Below are 25,215 nucleotides of genomic sequence, written 5' to 3' on the forward strand. Positions count from 1 at the left end.
AGGTACATTGATGACATTTTCTTCCTCTGGACCCATGGTGAGGCATCACTGATAAAACTACACAGTGGCATCAACAAGTTTCATCCCACCATCAAGCTCACCATGGACTACTCTCAACTATCTGTCTCATTCTTGGACACATGCATCTCTATCAAGGATGGACACCTCAGAACCACACTCTACTGCAAACCCACAGACAACCTCACAATGCTACACTTCTCCAGCTTCCACCCAAAACATATTAAAACAGCCATCCCCTATGGACAAGCCCTACGCATACACTGGATTTGCTCAGATGAGGAGGAACATGACGGACACCTGGAAGTACTCAGGGATGCCCTCACAAGAAAGGGGTACAATGCCCAACTCATCGATCGCCAGTTCAGACGTGCCACAGCAAGAAACTGTAATGACCTCCTCAGGAGACAGACTTGAGCTGCAACCGACAGGGTACCCTTTGTTGTTCAGTATTTCCCAGGAGCTGAAAAATTATGCCATGTTCTTCGTGACCTGCAACACATTATCAATGAGGATGAGCACCTCGCCAAGACCTTCCCCACACCTCCACTACTTGCCTTTAAACAACCGCCAAACCTCAAACACATCATTGTTTGTAGCAAGCTGCCCGGCTCTCAGGACAACTCCATACAACCCTGTCACGGTAGGCGCTGCAAGACGTGTCAGAGTGTGGACATAGATACCACCATTACGCGTGGGGACACCTCCCACCTTGTACATGGCAGGTACTCATGTGACTCAGCCAACGTTGTCTATCTTATCTGTTGCAGGCAAGGTGCCCTGAGGAATGGTACATTGGGGAAACCGAGCAAAGGCTATGACAACGGATGAATGGGCACCGCACAACAATCAACAGACAGGAGGGTTCCCTCCCAGTTGGGGAACACTTCAGTGGTCCAGGACATTCGACCTCGGACCTTCGGGTGACCATCCTCCAAGGCGGACTTCGGGACAGGCAGCAGCGAAAAGTGGCCGAGCAGAGGCTGATAGCTAAGTTTGGTACCCAAAGGAGGGCCTTGGGTTCATGTCACATTACAGGTGACCACCATTGCACTATACACACACACCACACACACACACACACTCCTGTACACGCATGCACATGGACACATATGCACAGACATGCACACAGATACCCACACACACCCTCACAGACACACACTCCCACACTCACACATGCACCCCCTCACAGACTTAAGACACACTACACTCACTATATACAGACACACACACTTTCTCACAGTCTCAACCCCCAACCCAGACAGACACATACACAGACAGTCAAAGACCCACATGCATACATACATTTTGTGGGGTGAATTTGTACTTGCAGGGTTACATTGGACTTTGCTCAAAAACTGCATGCATTCATGTAAAACTCTGTTATCTCGCTTTTTAAATTAGAATCAATCTAAACATCATGGCATAGACAGAGAACACAGGGGGCGAACACCTTCAACATATTGTCTAGCTATCACCATTGTTAACAGCTAACCTGAGAATGCAACTTTTTAAAAAAAGTTTTGTGATTTACACATGAAAGAAGTGAAACTGTCATGGTAATCAAACAGATGAAAGGCTCAACAGACAATCAATTTTTCAATGTATAATTTCAGTTACATCACACTGTAAATTTTTGCTATAAATTCATCAGATCGAGCTCTCCACTATCACCTGATGATGGAGCGACGCTCTGAAAGCTAGTGTGCTTCCAATTAAACCTGTTGGACTATAACCTGGTGTTGTGTCATGATTTTATAAATCTCTATAAGGTCACCCCTCAGCCTCCAACGCTCCAGGAAAACCAGCCCCAGCCTGTTCAGCCTCTCCCTGTAGCTCAAACCCTCCAACCCTGGCAACATCCTTGTAAATCTTTTCTGAACCCTTTCAAGTTTCACGACATCCTTCCTATGACAGGGAGACCAGGTAACTGCTGCACTTGCATTTCCAGGTGATAGAGCTGGTAGGTCTGGCTAGTACAGTTGGACGAGCATCGGAGAATTTGAGAGTTTGGTGAGTTAGAGTCATAGAGATGTACAGCACAGAAACAGACCCTTCGGTCCAACCCGTCCATGCTGACCAGATATCCCAACCCAATCTAGTCCCACCTGCCAGCACCCGGTCCATATCCCACCAAACCGGACTGTCAAACTGAGTGAGTGAAGATGGGGAGTGCAATTTGAACCAATCTCTGTTTTGTTTGAATGTCTTATTTGAAATGGACGGCTTTTTTCCCGGTGGGCGGATTCCGCCAATGGGAGACAGCGAGTTAATTTCAGGACGGCCAATAGGAGCGCGACCATGGGAACCCGCCCCTCCCTCCGGGGGACTTTAAAAGTTGCCGCAAAAGTTTCGGAATTCCTTAAAGGTGGGTTCCTAAAGGGGGCGAGAGAGCTCGAGGAAGGGAGGGAGGGAGCAAGGAGTGAGTGAGTGGACAGAGGAGGGCACCCGGCTCCCAGAACTTGCCACCGGGACAATCGCAATGAGTGAGGCGGAGAGTGGTTCCCCCAATGCCGTGGAAAAGAAAGTCCTCGGTATGAAATGTACGGAGCGGAAAGCTGTGTTCTGTCCCCTCCCTAACTCCCACCCTGCTGAATGGGAACGATCATAATTCAATCCCGCATTGGAGGTTTGCCAACTGGCAATCTAAATATTTGTGTGTTGAAAGATCGCTTTTTATTTTAGCATACTATTTTTTTAAAATGCACTTCTAAGATTTTTGAGGCATGCAGACTTTTATAACTTAGATAATTTGCCTTAAGGTCACGTTAGTTTTCTTTCAATCCATCCTTTTAAATTGCTTTTTAAAATGCTGTATCTGTGTTTACAGCGTTTGAAATCCTGGTTATTTTCAGCGTGCTGGTGGCGCTCTGACTAAGATGAACTTTGATTTGTTGTTTCGCTCGTGGTATGCTCCCTCCCTCTCTGTAAAGGACACTCTACTCTCCTTCAAGGGACCGCCTGTTGGGGGAAAATACTGAGTTACCCGGAGTCTAAGTTTTGATTTCCTTATAAAGGAGGCTGTGATGCATGACTATATTTTGAGATGTTTGTATTATCATCCGCCCTTACTCTACTCGATTAGCTTCTCCCCCTAAATCTTAATGGTTAAACCTCAAATTCTCCCCTTTTTAAGTCACTCTCTCTGTGACGGCTGATGTGAGTAGATATAATTTGTGTTGCATACTAACTAATTGCCACCCTTACTAGGTTATTGGTGCGTTAATGTCTGCAATTATCTTCAAAGGGTTAAACTATTTAGTTTCTAATCCCTGTCTGAAGGATTTGAACACAATTGAAGTGGGTCCCAAATAGTTGCCCAATATCCATTGGTCTTCTGGCTTTGAGGAAAACTGGAATCTAATGCAGGGAGCAATAACAGAATAACACTGGCAGTGGGTGAGGAGTCTGGACATTGTTTAGGCCACTTCTGGGATACTGTCTCCCTGCTGTAGGAAAGATGCTGTAAAACTTGAAGGGTTCAGAAAAGACTTATAAGGATGTTGCTAGGGTTAGGGGGTTTGAGCTATAGGGATATACTAAATGGGCTGGGGCTGTTTTCCCTGGAGCATCAGTAGTTTATGGTGACTTTTTATAGCATTTTATGAATTGACTGGCATGGATAGTCCAGAACTAGAGGGCATAGGTTTAGGGTAGCAACAGGGGAAAGACATAAAAGGGATCTAAGGGGCAACTTTTTCAGAGGGTGGTAGGTGTATGGAATGAGCTGCCAGGGGAAGTGGAGGAGGCTGATATAATTGCAGCATTTAAAAGGCATTTGGATGGCTATATGAATAGGAAGGGTTTGGAGGGACATGGGCCAGGTGCTGGCAAACAAGACCAGATTAATTTAAGATATTTGGCTGACACTGACAAATCAGACCACCAAGGGTCTGTTTCCATGCCCCACAGCTGACTCTAATGGGTTTGTTAGTATTTCTGAATTGGTAAATGAATTCAAAGTACACCTCAATCAGGTTGCTTTTCAACCTTCTGTTTAAAGAAAACTATCTGAACTTGTAGAGTCAGATGTACAGCACAGAAACAGACCCTTCTGTCTGACCTATCCATGCTGACCAGATATCCCAACCCATTCTTGTGCCACCTGCCAGCACATGGCCCATATCCCTCCAAATCCTTCCTACTCGTATACCCATCCAAGTGCCTTTTAAATGTTGCAATTGTACCAGCCTCCAACACATCCTCTGGCAGCTTATTCAATACACATACTACTCTGTGAAAATGTTGCCCCTTAGGTCTCTTATCTTCCCCCTCTCAGCCCTATGCCCTCTAGCTCTGGAACCATCCCCCCAACCCAGGGAAAAGACTGTCTATTTAACCTATCCATGCCCCTCTTTATAGATGAAACATCCCAACCTAGGCAATGTTCTACTGTATCTCCTCTGCACTTCAGTGCAATCACATCCTTCCTAGAGTGTGGTGACAAAACACTATTCAGCATGTCTACTTAACCTGCAAGTGACAGGCCTCATTTAGATCCTTTTTGGGGGGTGGGTGCATTTGTGAAATGAGCTTTTGGGGTCAAGGTAGTGATATTTAGAGAAATAAGCCTGAGTATTCCTTCAGGGATATTCCACGTAGATTAATTTTTTTTTATCCTAACCTGCTCTCTCTTGCATGCCACAGCTAAGGGCGTTCTCGGTACGGTGAAGTGGTTTAATGTCCGAAATTGCTATGGATTCATCACAAGGTAACTTTTCTCCCATTAGTCCAAGGTTCTGTTGCCCATTCTCAAAGGCTGCTGGGGACCGGTTCTGTGTGGACTTGTCTCTTATTTGGGATGTTAAGGGGAACTGCTTTTTTCTCTCAGCCCTGTCTAATTGGCTGAGGTAATTTGGAATGAAGGGGGTAGTCAAAATCTGAGTCAGCCTTCAGTCAAATTATTGGCAATGGTAGAAGTCTGGAATGGCCTACTTCAAAATGCAATTGGACCTTTAGATTATTTTAATTCAAGTGGTATATTTCTTCTTGTCTGATGTCAGAGTCAGCATTTGCTGCAGTCCTTGATGTCAGTGGACCTTTACTGCTGTCTGGGTGTTCACTTGACCCAGTCACAGCAGAGTTAGGCTAGCCCCTTTATTTTTCCCTTGACACTCAGCTTGCTTTCTGGCTGATATGGTCTAACAGATCAGGGTTCCTGGAAACTGATCTTTCGGGTTTTGTTCTCTTCCCCAGTTGATGCTCCACACCCTTCCGCCTCTGGGAGAACTCTCCCATCCAGCTAATTTTCAAGATACTCACTTGGGTTTCCTGTCGGTAGAGCGTTTGGGTGAGGAAATATGGCCATTAAAAATAACTGACTTGCCTCCAGCACAGAAATGGGCCCTTTAATCCATAGCTGAAAATGTGGTGTTGGAAAAGCACAGCATCCAAGGAACAGGAGAAATGACATTTTGGGCATGAGCCATTAAATCCATAGGCAAAAGTGAGGACTGCAGATGCTGGAAACCAGAGTTCAGATTACTGGTGCTGGAAAAGCACAGCAGGTCAGCCAGCATCCGAGGAGCAGGAAAATTGACGTTTCGGGCAAAAGCCCTTCAGAAATGGAGGCCGGGAGCTTCCAGGGTGGAGAGATAAATGGGGGGTGCTGGGGAGAAGGTAGCAAAGAGTGCAGTGAGAGACTCAGATTCTTGTGGAGAAAGGAGAACTTCAAGGTAGGCATCCTTGCAAGAGGATTCACAGTAAGGTTAAAATCAACTCTGCAAAAGTGAAGATTGCAGATGCTGGAAACAGTTTAGATGAGGTGGAAAAGCACAGCAGGTCAGGCAGCCTCCGAGGAGCATTTTTCTCTCCCGGCTCCCCCCTCCCCTCAAGGGTTCTGGGACTGTACTTAATGCAGCTTTGCAGGTTGGGGAGTGGAAACTTTCAGAATACTGAATGAACTGGCCAGAGCAGAGTGTTTTCATTCCTAGGAGTGAGTAGGACCTGACAGCACAGCCTTCAAGTAAAGCAAGAATGAAGATGAGGAAAAACTATTTTTGTCAGTGGTGCATCTGTGGGATTCATTGCCAGAGGGCTATGGAGACCAGGTCATCTTGTATATTTAAGATGAAGTTCTTGATGGTCAAGGAGATCCAAGGTTACAGGGAGAAAGTGGGGAACATTGGGTTTTTTAAAAACCAACCCTACTTGAGCAGACTTGATGAGCTGAATGGCCTAACTTCTGCTCCTATCTTTTATGGTCAATCAGTGATTGAGGACTTCAATTGAGTCACCACTTTGACTGGGGGGGGGGAGGGGGGGGAGAAGGGAAGAAAGAGCGAGAGAGAGCGCTCGCTTATTTAACCTGCCCTTGAGTAAAAACCTTGCAAGCTCTGGTAATCATGTTGCTGTTCTGCAGTGTCACCACACCTGTTTTATCTCATATTTTAGAACATCAATGTCTGGTACTTCAGAAGCCACAATAACACCTTTTTAAATCAAGTTTGCATGGTTTTTGTTTCTGTGGTGATGAGGTTTTGGCCTGTTTAAGACCATTTAGTTAGTATGTAACCCAAGGTAAACTGCCATGATTAAATGAAATTAATGTTAAGATATAAATTTAAGGTTAAAGTTCATCAATGTTCCTTCCTTGGACACTCCCTACTGTGTTCCATGTCTCTCTGCACCCTGACTGGCCGCAGCAGTTGACCTTGGTCCTGCTCTATTTTGTCTATTTATTATCACTTGTGGTGAACAAAATTGACTCCCTCCCCAAAGTTAAATGTCCTCTTTTTTTAAAAGGACCCCTGCCCCTCCCCAAAAGACTTCAGCATGCTACCTTGACTGGTCCTGTCTGGTGCTGCCTTTTTGAATGAGATGCTGTACCAAAGATCCCCCGGCTGTCCCTTTGCTTGGATGGCTAAATTGAACCTGCTATTCTTCAAACTGGGTTTACATTCTTTATTTGGTGGTATAGATTTGATGGGCTGCAAGGCCTCTGTCCAGTGCAATTCCAAATGCAGTATTGCTGGGAAAAGGTGGGAGTATGATCAACTGTTTGCTACCATTCAGTTGGGCTGAAGCAGCTGTATTCTGCTCTCCTAAGCTATGATATGGCTTGTTCTGAAGAACAGGATCACTGGTTTATCGAGCCAACTAATAACTGATCAACATTTTTTAATTGACAATGGGTTTGGTCTTGATTTGTGGGATTTTGCTGTGCAGTCCATCTGGCATACTTGGTGTCTCTAAATAGTCATTTGGTTGAGGTCCCAATGTTAAGATGCCATTATAAAATTCCATGTTTAGATGTTCACTATTTACTTTCCTTCCTTCCATCCCGTCCACCCACCCCCACACCATCTAGGCACGACACACAACAGGATGTATTTGTTCATCAGGTATGTTTCAAAATGAACTCTCCATTTAATTCCTTTTCAAGAAGGTTACTTGGTAGCCTGGATAGGGGGTTGAGTACTGTTTTCTAAGCCTGTCAATTAAGGCTTTACCTGTAGAAAGCAAACTTTGGAATGCTTCCTGACAGATGTATTGTTTAGTGTGGGGATATAGTTAGAAGAAAAGGAATGTGATGCTAATTGGATTGTGCAAATTGTTCAGGATAGTGTTGATCCTGTGCTGAGTGTTTGGTAAACTTGGACTTTGAAGCACTTAAGTATTTAATTTTTAACTAACCATTTTCCGGTTGTGGTTCTTGTGCTATTCTGCACTTTCATTTGTCCCAAGTATTTTGACTCTTAGTCACTTTCCCAGGAGAGAGAAAAGCAATCATTCCTACTGATTCCCCACTTAAACAAACCCAGGAAAGGAATTAAGCACTTCAGAATTTAGTGGTCTGCTTCCAATGGAGCCCTAAGTAAACACTGTTTTTGCAACAAAAGCAGAAAATGTTGGAGAATCTCTAGGGGAGAGCTGGCAGTATTTGTGGAGGGAATGTACAATTAGTGTTCTGGGTCCAGTGGCTTGCCCTCAGAACATTCTGAAGGATCACTGGACATAGAACACAACAGTACAGGACAGCAATGTGCCCCTGGGCCCACTGTCATGTCAAAAGTGACTAAATTAAACTAATCCTATCTGCCTGCCCTTAGACCATATCCCTCCATTCCTTGTGTATCCATGTGCTTATCTAATAGCCCATTAAGCATGTTGATCATATGTGTTCACTACCATCCTGGAAGTATGTTGTAGACTCTTAACACTGTAGTTTAAGAAACCTTGTTGTTTGCATCTCCTTCAAACTCTTGCTTACCCCCACCACAAAACTGAGATGCACACTCCCTTGTATTAAGCATTACAACTCTGGAGTGGGGGTTAAGGATTCTGACTATCAACCCTAGCTATGCATTTTGACTTCTATTAAGTCTCACCTCAGTCTCTGCTGTTCTAGTGCAAACAACCCTAGTTTGTCCAGCCTCTCCTCACTCATACCATCTAATCCAAGCAGCATCCTGGTAAACTGCTTCTGCATTCTCTCAAGCCTTCACATCCTCCCTATAATAGTCAGTCATAGTGTCATAGATGTACAGCACGGAAACAGACCCAACTGTCCAACCTGTCCATGCCGACCAGATATCCCAACCCAATCTAGTCCCACTTGCCAGTACCTGGCCCATATCCCTCCCAACACTTCCTATTCATATACCCATCCAAATGCCTTTTAAATGTTGCAATTGTACCAGCCTCCTCCACATCCTCATTCCATACACGTACCACCCTCTGTGAAAAAGTTGCCCCTTAGTTCTCTTTTATATCTTCCCCTCTCACCCTAAACCTATGTCCTCTAGTTCTGGACTCCCGACCCCAGGGAAAAGACTGTCTAATTACCTTATCCATGCCCCTCACACCTTTGTAAACCTCTAAGGTCACCCCTCAGCCTCTAATGCTCCAGGGTAAATAGCCCCAGCCTGTTCAGCCCCTCCCTATAGCTCAAATCCTCCAACCCTAGCAACATCCTTGTAAATCTTTTTGGAACCCTTTCAAGTTTCACAATATCTTTCCGATAGGAAGGAGACCAGAATTGCATGCAATATTCCAACAGTGGCCTAACCAATGTCCTGTACAGCTGCAACATGACCTAACAACTCCTGTACTCATACTCTGACCAATAAAGGAAAGCATATCCAAAGCCTTCACTATCCTATCTACCTGTGACTCCACTTTCAAGGAGCTATGAACCTCTTTGTTCAGCAACACTTCCTAGGACCTTACCATTAAGTGTATAAGTCCAGCTAAGATTTGCTTTCCCAAATTGTAGCACCTCTCATTTATCTGAATTAAACTCTATCTGCCACTTAGCCCATCTGGTCAAGATCCTGTTTTAATCTGAGGTAACCCTCTTTGCTGTCTACTACAACTCCAATTTTTGTCATCTGTCAACTTACTAAGTATACCTCTTATGCTTGCATCCAAATCATTCATGTAAATGGCAATGTGGCAATCAGAATTAAATGCAATACTAAGTGTGGCCTAACCAAAGTTTTTTAAAAGCTGCCCCCTGAACAGAAAAACAGCAGCTAGTCCTGTAGGACCTCCAGTGGCTGGAGGATACAAAGATCTTGGTCAGGGCTCTCAATCTCTTGCCTCTCAATAACTTGGAGTAAATACAATCAGGTCCTAGGGACTTGTCTACCTAATTTTCTTGGAGACCAACACATTTTCTTTCTTTAACTTAATACCCTGGCATATTGTCATGCTCCACACATCTCACTATCCTCCTATCCTTCAGGTGAATGTTGACAAAGTAATCATTTACGATCTTACCCATATCCTCTGCCTCCAAAAACAAGTTCCCTCCTTTATCCTTGAGTGGTCCTACCCACATCCTGCTTATCCTTTAATAAATGTATAGAATGCCTTGATTCTTTAGCTCTACTTCTCCAAATCATTTCATGGAGAAAGTGAGGACTGCAGATGCTGGAGATTAGAGCTGAAAAATGTTGCTGGAAAAGTGCAGCAGGTCAGGCAGCATCAAAGGAGCAGGCGAATTGACGTTTTGGGCATAAACCCTTCAGGAATCAAGGCTTATGCCCAAAACATTGATTCTCCTGCTCCTTTGCTGCCTGACCTGCTGTGCTTTTCCAGCAACACAAATAATTTCATGGCCCCCTCATTGCTCTCCTAATTCCCTGCCTGAATTTTTTCCTGTTTTCTTTATATTCCTCAAGGGCCCTTTGATTTTCACTTCCTAAACGTTACGTGCGCTGCTTTTTTCCTTTTGACTAAATTCAGCTTCCCTTTTATTATCAAAGGGTCCCTTACTCTGTCATCCTTGTCCTTCGTCCTTACTAGAACATGCCAGTCCTGAATTGATTAGCAGGCCTTTAAACAATTCCCACATTGCAAATGTAGACTTGCCTGAAAACAGCTACTTGCAGTTAATTCTCTCTAGCTCTGTCTAATACTGCATATTTTGCCCTCCATTTACTACTTTCTTTAAAGGTCTGACGTAGTGATCTAAATTTGAGTTGTGATCACTTTTTTCCAAAATACTGTCTCACTGAAAGGTCAGTCATCAGGCCAGGCTATTAGCCAATAAGTCCTGAATGGCCCCTCCTAATTGAACTAACCACATACTATTGTAGAAATATACTGTTTGGATACACCTAGAGCCCTGTCCAAGCCTCTTGCTCTAACGGAGTCCCAGTCAATATTGGGGAAGTTGTTGCATCTTTCTGACATCTGTTCCTGTCTTGGTAGCAATAGTATCATCCCATTTGACCCATATCCCTCAACTCTTATTTGTGTACCCACCCTTGATCAGGTCCCAGAGATTTTAGCCACCTTTGTTTTCTAAGAGCTCCAGTACTAGTGTAATATGAACTGTTTTCAAAACATTAATATTAGAGTTCCCTGGCCTCTATTTTTCTCCTCAGTAAAAACTGATGCAGAATATTCATTTAATATTTCTTCCATCTCCTGATTGTCAACACAAAGATGACCTCTTTGATCTTTACGGGGTCCTATTCTCCCTTTTTTGTTCTTGACTGATTTATAGAATCTCTTGAAATAAAAACCAGCATTCAATTTGCCTTTCTTATTCCTAAGTGTCATCCTCATCCCTTGCTATCCACAACATGACAATATTATGATCACTTTCCTCATGCAAGTCAAGACAATTGCAAGTAATGTGACACCAGCACTGATCCCTGTGGCACTTAGTTGCATCCTGAAAATGCCCCTTTGCTCAATTGTCTTTTAGCTGCTTCCAACATCCTGGGTTCTTGAGTAGACTAATGTGGTATCTTATTTTTTTCAGAAGGAATTTAATAAAATTAATGTACAGGGCAGGTAGGATGGGGTTAAATGATGGTTCCTGAGGTCAAATAGCTTGGTGTATTGCTTACTGGACTATTTCTTCACTTCCTGAAGAACCTTTGTGCAGTGTGGCCTGCCCCAGTGCTCTGTAGGTTGGCACCTCATCATCCACTCCTGAATCCACTGGTAACAAGTGCACCTGTCTGATTTTATGCATAATCCTGTTCACCTGTCTTTCCCCTGAGCCCATCAGTTGCCACCATGACTGGCACCTTTGTTTTAAGGAGGAAGTGAGGACTGCAGGATGAGATCAGTGTCAGTGTGGTGCTGGAAAAGCACAGCAGATCAAGCTGCATCTGAAGCAGGAGAGTTGACGCTTCAGGCGAGAGTCTTTCACCAGGAATGGCTTTTGCCCAAAATGTTGACTCCTGTTCTTCTGCTGCCTGACCTGTGCTTTTCCAGCACCACACTCTCGACCTCTGTTTTAAATGGGCATGCACACTCAAATTGCTCTGTTGCCAACTTGCACTCTTAAAAATCCCCTCCCATTTGATTCTGGCCTTGTGCTAAGTGTAATCAGTCTACTGTGGCTAGCTGTCTTGAGCTGCCTCCAGAATTTGCTCAACAGGTCAACCTCTCCAAGACCTTCCTTGAAACCTACCTGACTAAGCTTCTGATTACCTTCCATAATATTTTCAGACTTAGCTTGGGGTCAAATTTTGGCCTGGGAGAAAGTGAGGGTGACAGATGTTTCACCTGACCTCCAACATGTGGTACTAAAAAGCACAGTAGGTTAGGTGTATTTGGAGCAGGAGAATTGACATCTCGGGCAGAAGCAATTCATCAGGAATTTTGTCTGACTATCACTGTAGTGATATCCAACTTAATTCAAAAGCTGCTAGGTAAATATAGGTGGTTGCTGTACTCGTGTCACTTGCACTGCAAACCTGCCACTATCTGCTTGTTTACCTGTCATGGAGGTTAGCCTCAGTCAGTCACCTGCATTCCCAAATTGGGTGCCAAGTTATGCTCTCTTCTGGAGAGTTTTGTGCAATGCTGTTCACTTACACTCCTAACTCTGATATCTTCTTTCCCTGACCCTGAGAAGACTGCCATCACCAGAAACAATCCTCGCAAGTACTTACGAAGTGTTGGGAATGGAGAGATTGTGGAGTTTGATGTCGTCGAGGGAGCAAAGGCAGAGGTATGTTCCAATTTCCTAATGCTCCTAATGTCCTTAGGGTTGATGTTTGTTTATCCTTCAGTAAAATGGTTGTTGTAAAACAAATCATAGCAAGTGTACACTGGCTCATTGAGCCTACTCTACTTTAGATGATCTGCTATGTTTATATTCGATCTAATGCCATACTTGTGCTCTCTCCCCATATCCTTTGGCACACTTTAGATTTCTAGCAACATTTCTTCAAATTGTCACCAGGTTGTAGTCCAACAGCTTTATTTGAAAGCACTGTTCCTGATATCCAGTACTGCCAAATAAACATATTGGACTATAACCTGTGACGTGAGTTCTAACTTTCTCACATTGGCATTGCCACACTCTTATGGTAGAGGTTTTCATAGATCCATCAGTGTTAAGAAATTGTTCCTTTTTTGCCTGAAATTTATTGCCCTGAATCCAGTGTCCCTTGTTCTGAACTGTCTGGCCAAGGGGAATATTCCTGCTTCCAGTCTGTGCAGCCTTGTGGGAATTGTTTCAATGAGATCCCTTCTTTCTAAACTCGAGGCTCACCCAACCCAATCTCTTGTTAATTTAGGCATCAATCTTGTGAATATTTTGCTCTAATCTTCCCGAGTGAGGAGACAACTACACAGTATTCCCAGGTGTGGTCTCACCAAGGCCCTTCATACAAACCCTCTTACTTGAAGGACAACAGTGTCTTGCTGACTGAAAGCAAGGATGCAAATGCAGCATACAATGATTAATGTAGAAGGACATTCAAGTTTCCAACTAAAATGAGCAACTTCATAATTATCCATGCCATACTGCATTTACTGTGTTTCTAATAATTCTCAATCCATTGTCACCAATCCCATATTACTGATTTTGCATAATCTGATCAAAATATACCACATTCACTGGTATTCCATCTACTCTATTATTACTTCAACTCCAGTTGTTAAACATGTCCCTTTAAGTACATGTTGACTTTGTGTAATATTGGTATTTTATAGATGTCTTGTTATGGCATTAAGATAACTCACCATTTTTCTTAATTTTAAGTCATAATGATCTGTAATTCCTGTGCTATTCTGTTGCACTTGCTGCCCTCATTTACTGGGCTGTTCCAAGCTCAATTTGGAAGATGTTGACACATGCCTCCATATTTCTATGGCTACCTCCTTTAGTATCTTGGAATATAGATTGAGGGTTTCAGAATCAGTCCTATTAGTTTCTCCACTTTTAGAATTCTTGCATTATTTCTTCCCAAAGACCCTTCCTTCTAGAGTTTTGACACTTGCGTAGCTTCTCGGTAGAATTGCTCTACAATTTTTAATTCTTAATACTCCTGTTTCTATTTTTTTTTCAGCCATGTGTTGAGTAGCTGAGGTCCAACCCCTGATCCTGCAGTACCCCACTGGTCATTGCCTCTTATTTGGATAAGACTTTTGTTCAAACTGTCTGCTTGTCAACCAGTTCTCTACTCATGCCAGTACACTCTTAATCCCATGGATTTTAATTTTGTTAGTCTTTGTGGGACCTTGTCAAAAGCCTTCCCAAATCCAAGTAAACCACATTCATTGGCTTACTCTTTGCTAGTTGCAATGCAAATTTTTGGGAGACTAAGCACAAATTTTATATCTAGTTGATCCTGTTGGATCTTGGCTCAACTAGCTCTTTATGGACTGTAGTGTATCTTCTCCTGGACAGGGAATTACACTGATTAGCTATTCTCCCCTCTGCCTATTTAAATAGTGGGGCTACTTTAGCAACCGTCCAAACAGTAGACTGTTTCCGTCTATAGAATCTTGGAAGGTGACCACCAATGATATCCAGTATTTCTTGGGCCACTTAGCTATTTTGGGATGTAGATAATCAGGCCCTGAGGATTAATCTGGAGAAGGATATTAGCAGAATGAATCCTGGGCTGATGGGATGAAGGGAGACTGTATTGGTTAGAATTACATCCACTGGAGTTTTATCCACTTTCCTGACAATTTCCCTGTTTCTCTTTTAGTTCCATCCTCTCACTAGACACTGTTCCCCAACCATTTGGGAGATTTCTTCCTGTTTTGAAGACATAAACAAAGTATGAATTTGATTTGTTTGCCATCTTTATTCCTCATTGTAACTTCCTCTGACTGTAAGAGGCCTACATTTGACTTCACCAACCTTTTTTCTATCAGTATGTGAAGAGAAACATTTTGCAATTTGTGTTCCATACATTCTTGCTTTAGTGCCCTTTGGCAGAGAAATTATAATGTGGATAGATAAGTATTTCCACTTTGGAAATGAAGACAAGGCAAATATCTGGTGATAGTCAGATGTATAGCATGGAAACAGACCCTTTGGTCCAACCCATCCATGCCGACCAGATATCCGAACCCAAACTAGTCCCACCTGCCAGTACCCGGCCCATATCCCTCCAAACCCTTCCTATTCATATACCCATCCAAATGCCTCTTAAATGTTGTAATTGTACCAGCCTCCACCACATCCTCTGGCAGCTCACTCCATACACGTACCACCCTCTGTGGAAAAAGTTGCCTCTTAGATCTCTTTTATATCTTTCCCCCCCTCACCTGAAACCTATGCCCTCTAGTTCTGGACTCCCTGACCCCAGGGAAAAGACTTTGTCCATTTATCCTATCCATGCCCCTCATAATTTTGTCAACTTCTATAAGGTCACCCCTCCGCCTCAGATGCTCCAGGGAAAACAGCCCCAGCCTGTTCAGCCTCTCCCTGTAGCTCAGATCCTCCAAATCTGGCAACATCCTTGTAAATCTTTTCTGAGCCCTTTCAAGTTTCACAACATCTTTCCGATAAGGAGACCAGAATTGCACACAATATTCCAACAGTGGCCTAACCAATGTCCTGTACAGCTGCAACATGACCTCCCAACTCACTACTCTGACCAATAAAGGAAAGCATACCAAACACTGCCTTCACTATCCTATCTACCTGTGACTCCCCTTTCAAGGAACTATGAACCTCCACTCCAAGGTCTTTGTTCAGCAACACTCCTGAGGACCTTGCCATTAAGTGTATAAGTCCTGCTAAGATTTGCTCTCCCAAAATGCAGCACCTTGCATTTATCTGAATTAAACTCCATCTGCCACTCCTCAGTCATTGGCCCATCTGGTCCAGATCCTGTTGTAATCTGAGGTAACCCTCTTCACTGTCCACTACACCTCCAATTTTGGTGTCATCTGCAAACTTACTAACTGTACCTCTTATGCTCGCATCCAAGTAATTTATGTAAATGACAAAGTAGAGGACCCAGCACTGATCCTTGTGGCACTCCACTAGATTGGGAAAGGGGCAGATACAACACTACCTTGTATTCCAGTTGCTGGAAATAAGCAAGTTAAGAAGGAAAATTGTACATTGGCCTTAGTGAGAAGATTAGTATAGAGCAGGGATGCCTTGCAATTTTATAAGGCCTTGGTGTAGCCACACCTGAACTACTGCAGTTTTGTTATCCTTACAGGAAGGATATTACTAGAATGATTCCTTGATGGTGGGATGAAGGGAGACTGGATTGGTTGGAATTATCTCAACTAGAGTTTGAGAATAGGGGCTTTCTCAAATTTCTAACCTGTTACAACTTGGGGTAAACCCTCCTAATTTCAACCAAATACAGTAAAGCTCATTTTGTGCCATAATCTGTTAAATTTAGAGGCAAAGAACAATCTGAAATACTGTAAATTATTGTTTAAGCCCCAAAATAAACAATTTATAACTCCATTCTCTTAAACCTGTTTTTACCTCTCTACAATACTGATCTGCTAAATGCCCTCAAATTTATGGCAAACCCAATTTCAAACAAATGTATATGTTTGGATGTCAAACTTTCCCTGTAGATTGCTCTTGGTCAGCTTTGATATTTTGCTGCAAGTTTCTTAAGGACAGGTACCTTTCAGGGAGCTATTTTGGCAGTTGGTGCTTGGCTGCTCTGTTCTCCCTCTGACTATTCAAAATGTTTGATTTTATACCCCAAAACAACACAACTTCATTTTGGATGACATTAAAACAGTAAAATTCAAACTTGATTTGGATTTGTGTCTGGGGCATAATTTAAACCAATCGGCCAAATTTGAATGTGTTTTGTACCTTGGCAATGCAGCTCCAGATATTTGTCAACGAAGTGTTACAATTTTAAAAAATCTTAGCGCATTGTCAACCAGAGATTTCAGCTCCCTTAAAGGTGTAGTACATGCCTACAACTTCATAACACAGGACTAGGTAAGTCAAAGATTCCTAGTGACTGGAGAATCCAAAACTAGGATCTGGTTAAGGATAACAGGGTAGGCCATTTAGATTGATCACAAGGAATCTCCCTCTTCCCAAGCTATTGTACCTGTGGAATTCTCTGGCACTGGTTGAAGCCAAAATAATTCTTTTGAAAGGAGTTAGTATTAGGGCTGAATGATCTTTCTCTATAGGGATAAAACAAGAATGGGGAACTGAGTTGAATTGTGGAATCTCTAGTGTGGAAGCAGGCCATTTGGCCCATCAAGTACACTGATCCCCTCAACAGCCTCCCATCCAGACCCCTTCCCCTCAGCCTCCACCTTATCCCTGTGACCCTGAAATTCTCACAGCTAAATCCCTTTGCCTGCACATCCTTGGATACTATGGGCAATTTAGCATGGCCAATCCACCTAACCTGCACCCCTTTACACTATGGGAGCAAACTGTGCAGCTGGATGAAACCTACAGACATAAGAAGAACATGCAAACTCTACAGATGGTTGCCCAAGGCTGAATTCAAACTGGGTCCCTGTGCTGAGACAGCAGTGCTAACAGCTGAGCTACTGTGCTGCCAATGATCAGCCATGATGCTTGTGGCATAGCAAGCTTGAAAGCCTACTCCTGTTTTGCATGCTTGTACAAGCTCTAGGTCTGTTCCTGAAGTTCACGCACTTAGCCTATTTTCTCCACCTTGATCAACCTGGCGTTTGTCTATAGGGCCTTAAATCTTTTTAAAGAAATTGCAGATGTGAGGCACAGGCTGACTGAGCTGGCTTGGGGTAAACATTAAAAGGCTTCACAAGCCTGGACCACTTTTTCAAGCACAGATTATACCAACTAAGCATTAATCCCTTAAGGTGCAAAAGATCTTGGTCAGTCAAATAACTGACAAAGCAAGTTGAATACTGTACACTATCAAACTTTTCAGTGAGTAGTTAGGATTGGTAATGTGCTGGTAATGAGAAGGCTTGGCCAATTGAAGGAAGACTGTGGAGGGGGAGGAGGTTGCTCTTCCAGAGTGCAGTAACAGCAATGATATACTAGAGGGCCATTCAGTCGAAGTGTTGTGATTCTGTGATTCAACTATATAATGGATGTGACCTGATTTCCACCTCTACTCTTTCTGCTACAGACTGTTGAGGCTGCAAATGTGACTGGCCCAGGAGGTGTTCCAGTCAAAGGGAGTCCCTATGCCCCAAACCGTCGCCGGTTCCGCAGAGGCTTTGTCAGACGCCAGGCTCGTGTGGCTCAGGTAAGTGACCAGAGATTTTCCAACAAGCCATTTATGACAAATCTGCACTTTTAACCACATGGTGGAAGAAAGTTACCAATCCTTCAAACTGCACCCTCCCCTCCATCCCTGGGGATGGATAAAGTGGCAACCTTGCCAACAGTTCCCACACAGGAATGAATCTGGGTGGCTTACGCAAGTCGCATGAGTGGATCAAGGGGAGATTTGCTTGTCAGAATTGCATTGTAATGCTGGTGATTGAGCACAAGGTGAAGTCCAGTACCACATGGCATCAAGTGACCCAGGGCAGAATAGGTTAGGTGGTGGCTGTGCTCAGATGTTTAATGTTCAACTGGATTTGGAGTGGCTACAATAATGCTCTTGGTTAGGAAGGCCACTTTTATTCTGGTCCTAATAGCAGAATACCTGTCAGTGGGAGTTTAGCTGTTGCATAAAATTTCCATCACAAGCAAGCTTTGTCCCAATTGGTCGTCTTTCTGCTAGACCAAAGCTGCCCCTTATCTGCTTACCCTGTCAACCTCCAGTTTTCTCCCTAGTGTTTATTCAACTTCCCATTATTGTTTACTATTTTCCCCTCTCTCTATATTCCACATTTTCTTCACTCAAATTTCCTATAGGATTTGTAGGGACTGTCTGCCAGGCCTCCAACTGCAAACCATGCATCTGTCTATCTTATCAGATCACCCAATAGACTTTAGTGCATCAGCCATTGGTGGAAAATGGGTTTGTGAAGCACATTAGTTTTGTCTATGAAACCTGATTAACTCTGGTCTCCTCCTGCAGTGTCAAGTAACAATTGCTTCCCTTTTCAGGGTGATGAGGTCTCCATGAACCAAATAGCCAGTGTCACTCTGATCAGGTCCACCTTCCCCTCATCTGGAGAAGATGCCCAGTCTGCTTGCCATAATTGTAGAGTGGTACAACATGGAAACTGACCCTTTGGTCCAACCAGTCCATGCTGAACCTAATCCCAAACTAAACTAGTCCCATCTGTTGTTTCTGGCCCATGTGCCTCAATCTTCCCTATTCATCTACTGTTAGAACTGCTTGGTTGACTAAATTCTTTGTATGTGAATCAGGGCCTGTGCCTGAAACGTCGAATCTCCTGTTCCCTGGATGCTGCCTGACCTGTGCTGTTCCAGCAATAAAGTTTCAACTTTGTGATCCAGCATCTGCAGACCTCACTTTCTCAAATTCTTTGTATATCATGACAATGCCCTAGTAAACGCTTTTCCTTTTGGATGGTGAATAGTCCTCTTGAGTGGAACTTGGGGATAGTTGTGATTGTGTTCCAGCATGTATTCTGGGATTTGTGGGAAAAACTGGCAAGATTAGAAGTGAGGTTATGGTGAGGTCCTAACCAGTATGGAGGTCTGTCCTATTTCTCTGGTATTGCTTCTATTTACCAACTCCATTTGACTACAACTATCTAACTCCTCCCTTGGGAGGGCAATAGAGGGGACTTCCTACTGTTTTCTCCCTTTTGACAGTTCACTGTTTTTTCTTCACAGGGCAGCCAGTCAATAACACGTGAGCCAGCAGAAACTTCTGGTGAGAAGGAGGGTACAGTGGAGGCTATTAATGGGCAGCAACAGCCTCTTGACCAGCGTCCGCGTCCCCCACTTCCCTATTTCAATCGAAATCGGTTTCGGCGGCGTCCTAGGCCCCAGGCCTCTCCCCAAGATGGAGAGGGACAGCCAGCTGGAGTGAGTGACTGTTGTTGTTTTGGTTCCTGATTTTCTTTTAGAATTCTTGCTGTCAGGCTTCAACAAATCTGCCTTTCTTAAGGCAATGTTGGCCCTGTCGTTCAGAAGCCTGACCACTACATAGTCCTACTTGTGGCCATTTCTCCAGTGAGGCTTGAGGGGGAAGGGGTCAAAAGTAATGCTGGCTGCTCCTTGTGTGGTTTACAGTTGGCCTCAGCCCCTCAGTGCTAAGGATAGAGCTTCCATAATCTACTGGCATGTTCCTGCTCCACTGTTTTCTACCAGGAATGGCCCTTTTTGCTAAAATTAGCAATGGTGGATGGCACCTTAGCTCAGTGGTGAGCATTGCCTCTGGCAGGGACCCAGATTTAATTCCACCATTGTAACTCTGCAAACTCCCCACTCATGTCTGTGGATTCCCCAGGTGCTCTAGTTTCCTTCCACAGTACAAGATGTGCAAGTTAGATGGATTGGCCATGCTGAATTTTCTGTGTCCAGGGATCTGTGGGCTAGGTGGATTAATCATGGAAATGTAGAGTTTAGGGGATGGGGTGGCTCTTTTAAGGGTCAGTACAGACTCAATGGATGAGTTGTCCTGCTTGTGCATTGTAGGAATTCTGTGACAAGATATTGAAAAGAGGGATTAAAGGTTTATTTTCTATTTTGCTTCACTGCAATTGCCCAGAATGACTTGAACTGGGAAAATTGTACAAATTGAGCCCCACTGTTCCACAAGTATCACTAAATAAAATTCCAATGAGGCCACCAGAATGAGTCCCTGGCAATTGGTCATTCAGAACAAAAGAACTTTGACTATGCTTTGTCGGCAACAGGAGTTCTTATTGTAATACATTACCTTTTTTAATGGTCAGTGAAAAGATATCTGAAGTAATAGACTAATTACTCCATCTTCACATGCATTACAACTCAGCTCAGAATAACAAAGGACAAACTGTTTGACCCCCACTTTGGATTTTGTTCACCTTGCATATACTTCACTTCCAAAGATCCAGACCACAAGGTGGTAAGTTGTCTTTTAGTCATTTTATTTTTGATTTTTGCAGTGTTACCGAAATTAGAATAATGTCTACAGTGTGGAATCAGGCCATTTAGCCCAACAAGTCCACACTGACCCTCTAACCCATTCCCCTACCCTATATTTACCCCTAACTAATGCAGTTCACCTCCACATCTCTGAACATGGGCAATTTAGCATGGCCAATTCACCTAACCGGCACATGTTTGGAATAGAACATAGAACATTATAGCACAGCGCAGGCCCTTTGGCCCTCCATTGTGCTGACCTGTGAAATTAATCTGATGCCCATCTAACCTGCACTGTTCCATTATTATCCATGTGTATGTCCAATGCCCTTCTGTGTCCCTACTACTGAGTAAAGAAACTACCTGGCATCTGTCCTATATTTATCACCCCTCAATTTAAAGCCAAGTCCCCTCCTGTTAGCCTTGATCATCCAAGAAAAAAGCTCTGTCCACCCTATCTAACCTTGTGATTATCTTGTATGTCTCCATTAAATCACCTCTCAACCTTCCCTCTAACAAAAACAGCCCTACGTCTTAAGACCTTCCCTCCATACCAGGTAACATCCTAATTTCCTCTGCACCCTTTCCAAAGCTTCCACATCATTCCTATAATGTGGTCTTACCAGTGTTTTGTACAGCTGAAGCATGACCTAGTGGCTCCAAAACTCAATTGCATACCAATAAATACCAATGCACCATATGCCTTCTGAACAACCCTATCAACTTTGAGGGGTTTACTCACCTGGACACATCTGTTCAATGTGAGATTGGGGGGAAACTGGAGCAGCCGGAGGAAACTCATGCTGACAGAATATGCAAACCTCAGTCGCCCGAAGCTGGAATTGAACCCAGGTCCCTGGCACTGAGGCAGTAGTGCTAACCACTGAGCCACTGTGCCACCTGTATGGCAACAGTCACTCCTTGATTCAGTTGTTGATCAAGTGACCTTGGGTCTTGTCTGCCTTTTAAAGTGTGCTTGGTTTTCTCCTGACAAAGGAAGATGAAATGCTTTGTTTGAATGTTGAGGGCCCTGACAGCAGGGTTCTGTTGATCAGTCTTTAATTCTCTCTTGCTATTTCCAAAAAGTAACATTTTGTATTTCAACAACATGTACCACTTCAATTTTCGTCCCCCCAACAGTTGTGAATCTCTCAGCAATTCAGAGTCTTAGTTCAACTTTCATTTCAGTCTGTTTTGAATTCTTAGTGGTGTGTGAATTCAGCTGATCCATTTGAATTTGATTGTAAGTAAATCAGCTTGACTTGGTAGACAAAAATGTGCTTCCCAAACCTATGATGAACCTGATTAACTCTGGCCTCCTCCTGCAGTGTGAAGTGACAAAACTGCTTTCCTTTCAGGGTGAGGTCTCCATAAACCAAGAGCCTGTGTCTGACTCTGGTCAAGTCCAACCTCAACAGCAAGGTCAACGAAGGGCACCTGGAAACAGACCACAATCCCAATTCCGCAGGTAATATGTTGGAACAGTGATCCTGCTCTCCTATAGCCTTTGGCCTTCACCTGAATATGCAATCCAGCAGCGTTTGTTTTATTAGAATCTATGTTGACATGCTGATTACTACTAATCTAGCTTCAATCACTAGTGGGATGTGGGTTTCACTGGTCAGGCCATCATTTATTGATTTTTATTGCTCAGAGGGTGGTACATTGCAGTTGGTCTGGAGTCACATGTAGGCCAGACCAGGAAGGATGGTCCTTTCCTTCCCTAAAGTACATGACTGAACCAGATGGGGTTTTTCCTGATAGACAGTTGTCACTTGACTCCTAATTCCTGACTGAATTCAATATCACCATTGATGGCATGGTTCTCAGGATCTCTGGACTAAGTCTAGTGATGATGTCACTAGGCCTCCCTTAAATAGTCCTATTCAGTCAGTCTTATTTGGAGTGAGATTTATATCTGGAGTATGTTGCTAATTCTCCTCAAACAGGTGTACTTCAATTTATTCCTTCATGGATTATGGGCATCACTGATAATGGTGTTTTGCCTATCCCTCATTCCACTTGATGATAGAATGTTCCACCTTTTCAGAAGGTGGCTCAATGATGTGGCTCTGTAATCACCTAGGCCATCTTTACTTGGCCTATTTTGAAGAACATTAGTGACAGCTGGGATTTTACCACAATTGACAATAGCTGTACTGGAAATCTGAAATTATGCTAGTCCAATAATTTTTTTAATCCATTACCCTGTAGCATTAGCTTGGTTTCCTTGTTACTGAGCAGAGGAGATCTCTAATGCACCACTCTGTCCATCTATGTAAACCTGCAGTAAACCTTTTACCAGGACACAGTCTGACACCCTTGATCAAATTATCTCCTTGAGGCTTGATGGGGATTTTCTTCCTCTGGAGAAGTACCTAAAACATTCCATTTGCTTAATGGTGCAATATACTATTATGCCATGCACTGGGAGCTGTCAATGAAGTGATGGGAATGTGATATTCAAGAGGCAGAATGGAAGACTGCAGAAATCCTGAGGAATGTGGAGTCTAGGTTGGGAGGTAGAATGGGTATAGGGGGCTGGATGAGATGGCACTGATTTGAAACCCCAAGTTGAATCTAACTTTCCCAACTAGCAGTTAGGTGTGTGGAACTTGGTATTGGGATGTTGGTGATAGTAAAGCTGTCAATCAACAGTTGTCATTGATTAGTAATTGGCTTTCTCCTGCAGGCGACCTTTCCGTCCACGCCCACCATCTCAGCAGGTGTCAGGGGACCTGGATGAGGACAAGGAACCCAAGACCGACCAACCTCTACCTCCACGCCAGCGATTCCGTCGTTCATTCTTCCGCCGCAGGGCAAGAACGCTTGCCCAGGCTTCTGTGGCACAAGAGCAAGCTGGTGTTGAGGTGCCTCCTGCACCCACTGCAACCCTCCAGGTGCAGGGCATTATTTTGCAACTTGCAGCATTATGAATTAAGGGCAGTGTAGAACTTTGGACAGCACAGATAAGCTAGGGCAGTGTTGCTGTGACCTGATCCTCTGCAGAGGAACAAGACAATCCCATTTGGAGGGAGATGAGCAAATAAGTTACAATTCTCTAGGAGGTGCAGAAGCACAGACCAAGGTGGAACTGCTCATTTTTGAAGGTGGTAGGAAATGTTGAACTGATCTTGTGAAGTATATGAGCAAGGGGGTAATACTGAACTTGTAGTGTTGTCCAGTTCCAGGAGCTGAATTTTTTGAGGATGTGAAGGCAAGATTGACAACTGTTCCAGGGATAAGGACTTCAGTGAAAACATTAAGTAAAGTCCGATCTTTGGAAAGAGGTTGGAAATTGATTTTGAGGTGTTCTCATGAGGGGTCTGGTCAGTCCAGATGGGCAAACTCCCATTGGAGGAAGGATTGATATCGGCAAAGATTTCAAGTAATTGCTTGAAGTGGAAGTGATCAAAGTTTAGTGAGTGCTTGGGGTCTGGAATGCACTGCCTGAATAGCTCAGTAACAAGGAAACCAAGCTTAAAACTGGTGAAATAAAGCATTGCAAAAGACAATTATACTTGCCTCTGCAGGCTTATGGTGAGATAGCAGGAGACTGACTCTGCTCAAGCGAACAGTGGGCTTGGGCTCTGGCTCTCCCCCATATGTGCATTGTCTTGCGTGCTTGAACAATCCTCCTTCAGTGTGCTCTCTTTGCTTCTACCCTCTCCAAATTAATTCATACTCCTTTTCTGTTCTCACATTGGCCAGGTGTGCATTTCAGACATGTATTTCAGCTTTCCAGCATTGCTGCTTAAGACATTTTAATCACTGGCTACTCCATTATTTTAATCTGATATATTAAGATACCAAAGAGTGCATTAGCCAGCTGTTTGCTTTATTTGGGAATCTTGCTGAGTTACCTTTCAATTACACATCCAGAAAAGGGAGTTCATTGAGCAGTCAAAGTAAATCTTGTGGGTTGGAGCATTTGAAGGTGCATATGTGCATCTGACTATCTTGTCCAGTCAGATATTGGAGCAAGATGTAGATTTTTGACAACCTAACCAAAATAGCTACAGAGTAGGAAGTTAGGGGTTATTTGCTTATGATTGTACAGGATGTTAGTGAGGCTTTTCTGAAATACTGTCCCATTCTGGTTGCCCAGTTATAGGAAGGATATTAACTGGAGAGGGTTCATAAGAGACTTACTAGAATGTTGCCAGGTATGGAAGGCTTCACTTACAAGAAGGTTGGGACTTTTTTCACTGGAGTGTAGGAATTGCAAGGTGACCTTGCAGAAGTGTTTTAAAAAAAAAGTAAAGACCGGGTTAATGGTGGTTTCCCTAGAATGGGGGATTTTAAGATGAGGGGGCACATCTTTAAAGTGAGAGGAGAAAGACTTAAAGCCGTACAAATTTTGAACAGGGTGGTTTGAGTATGGAAGAACTTCCTGAGGAAGTGGTGGCTGTGGGTGGAATTGCATTGCTGGTCAGATGATATCACTGCTGTGCTAAAGGAGGACACCATGGAGATCTTGGGTAGTGAGGCATTATAGGTGGAGCTGAGAAATAGAGGGTGCAGTCACATTGGGGCTGTATTAC

At 43.6% G+C, this 25,215-nt stretch overlaps 1 protein-coding gene across 4 annotated transcripts in view; it reads left to right on the plus strand.

Annotated features, from left to right (window-relative positions):
- Window positions 1–2,398: 2,398 nt before the first annotated feature.
- Window positions 2,399–25,215, plus strand: part of LOC122548361 (Y-box-binding protein 1-like) — a 30,671-nt gene continuing 7,854 nt past the window's right edge. Inside the window, exons 1-8 of one of the 4 annotated variants that reach the window (XM_043686912.2) lie at window positions 2,399–2,552; window positions 4,666–4,729; window positions 7,328–7,361; window positions 12,344–12,439; window positions 17,802–17,921; window positions 19,433–19,627; window positions 22,030–22,139; window positions 23,364–23,571. In XM_043686912.2, the coding sequence (XP_043542847.1) occupies window positions 2,501–2,552; window positions 4,666–4,729; window positions 7,328–7,361; window positions 12,344–12,439; window positions 17,802–17,921; window positions 19,433–19,627; window positions 22,030–22,139; window positions 23,364–23,571 (879 nt within the window). In that variant the 5' untranslated portion in view covers window positions 2,399–2,500. Of the gene's footprint in view, window positions 2,562–4,665; window positions 4,730–7,327; window positions 7,362–12,343; window positions 12,440–17,801; window positions 17,922–19,432; window positions 19,628–22,029; window positions 22,140–23,363; window positions 23,572–25,215 lie in introns of all 4 variants that reach the window. The other 3 variants (XM_087982818.1, XM_043686911.2, XM_087982819.1) reach the window with 3 other exon arrangements.

Source organism: Chiloscyllium plagiosum, unplaced genomic scaffold (genome assembly GCF_037043375.1).
Source record: "Chiloscyllium plagiosum isolate Xiang-an unplaced genomic scaffold, Cpla_swu_hap1 HiC_scaffold_44, whole genome shotgun sequence".
Taxonomy (NCBI): domain Eukaryota; kingdom Metazoa; phylum Chordata; class Chondrichthyes; order Orectolobiformes; family Hemiscylliidae; genus Chiloscyllium; species Chiloscyllium plagiosum.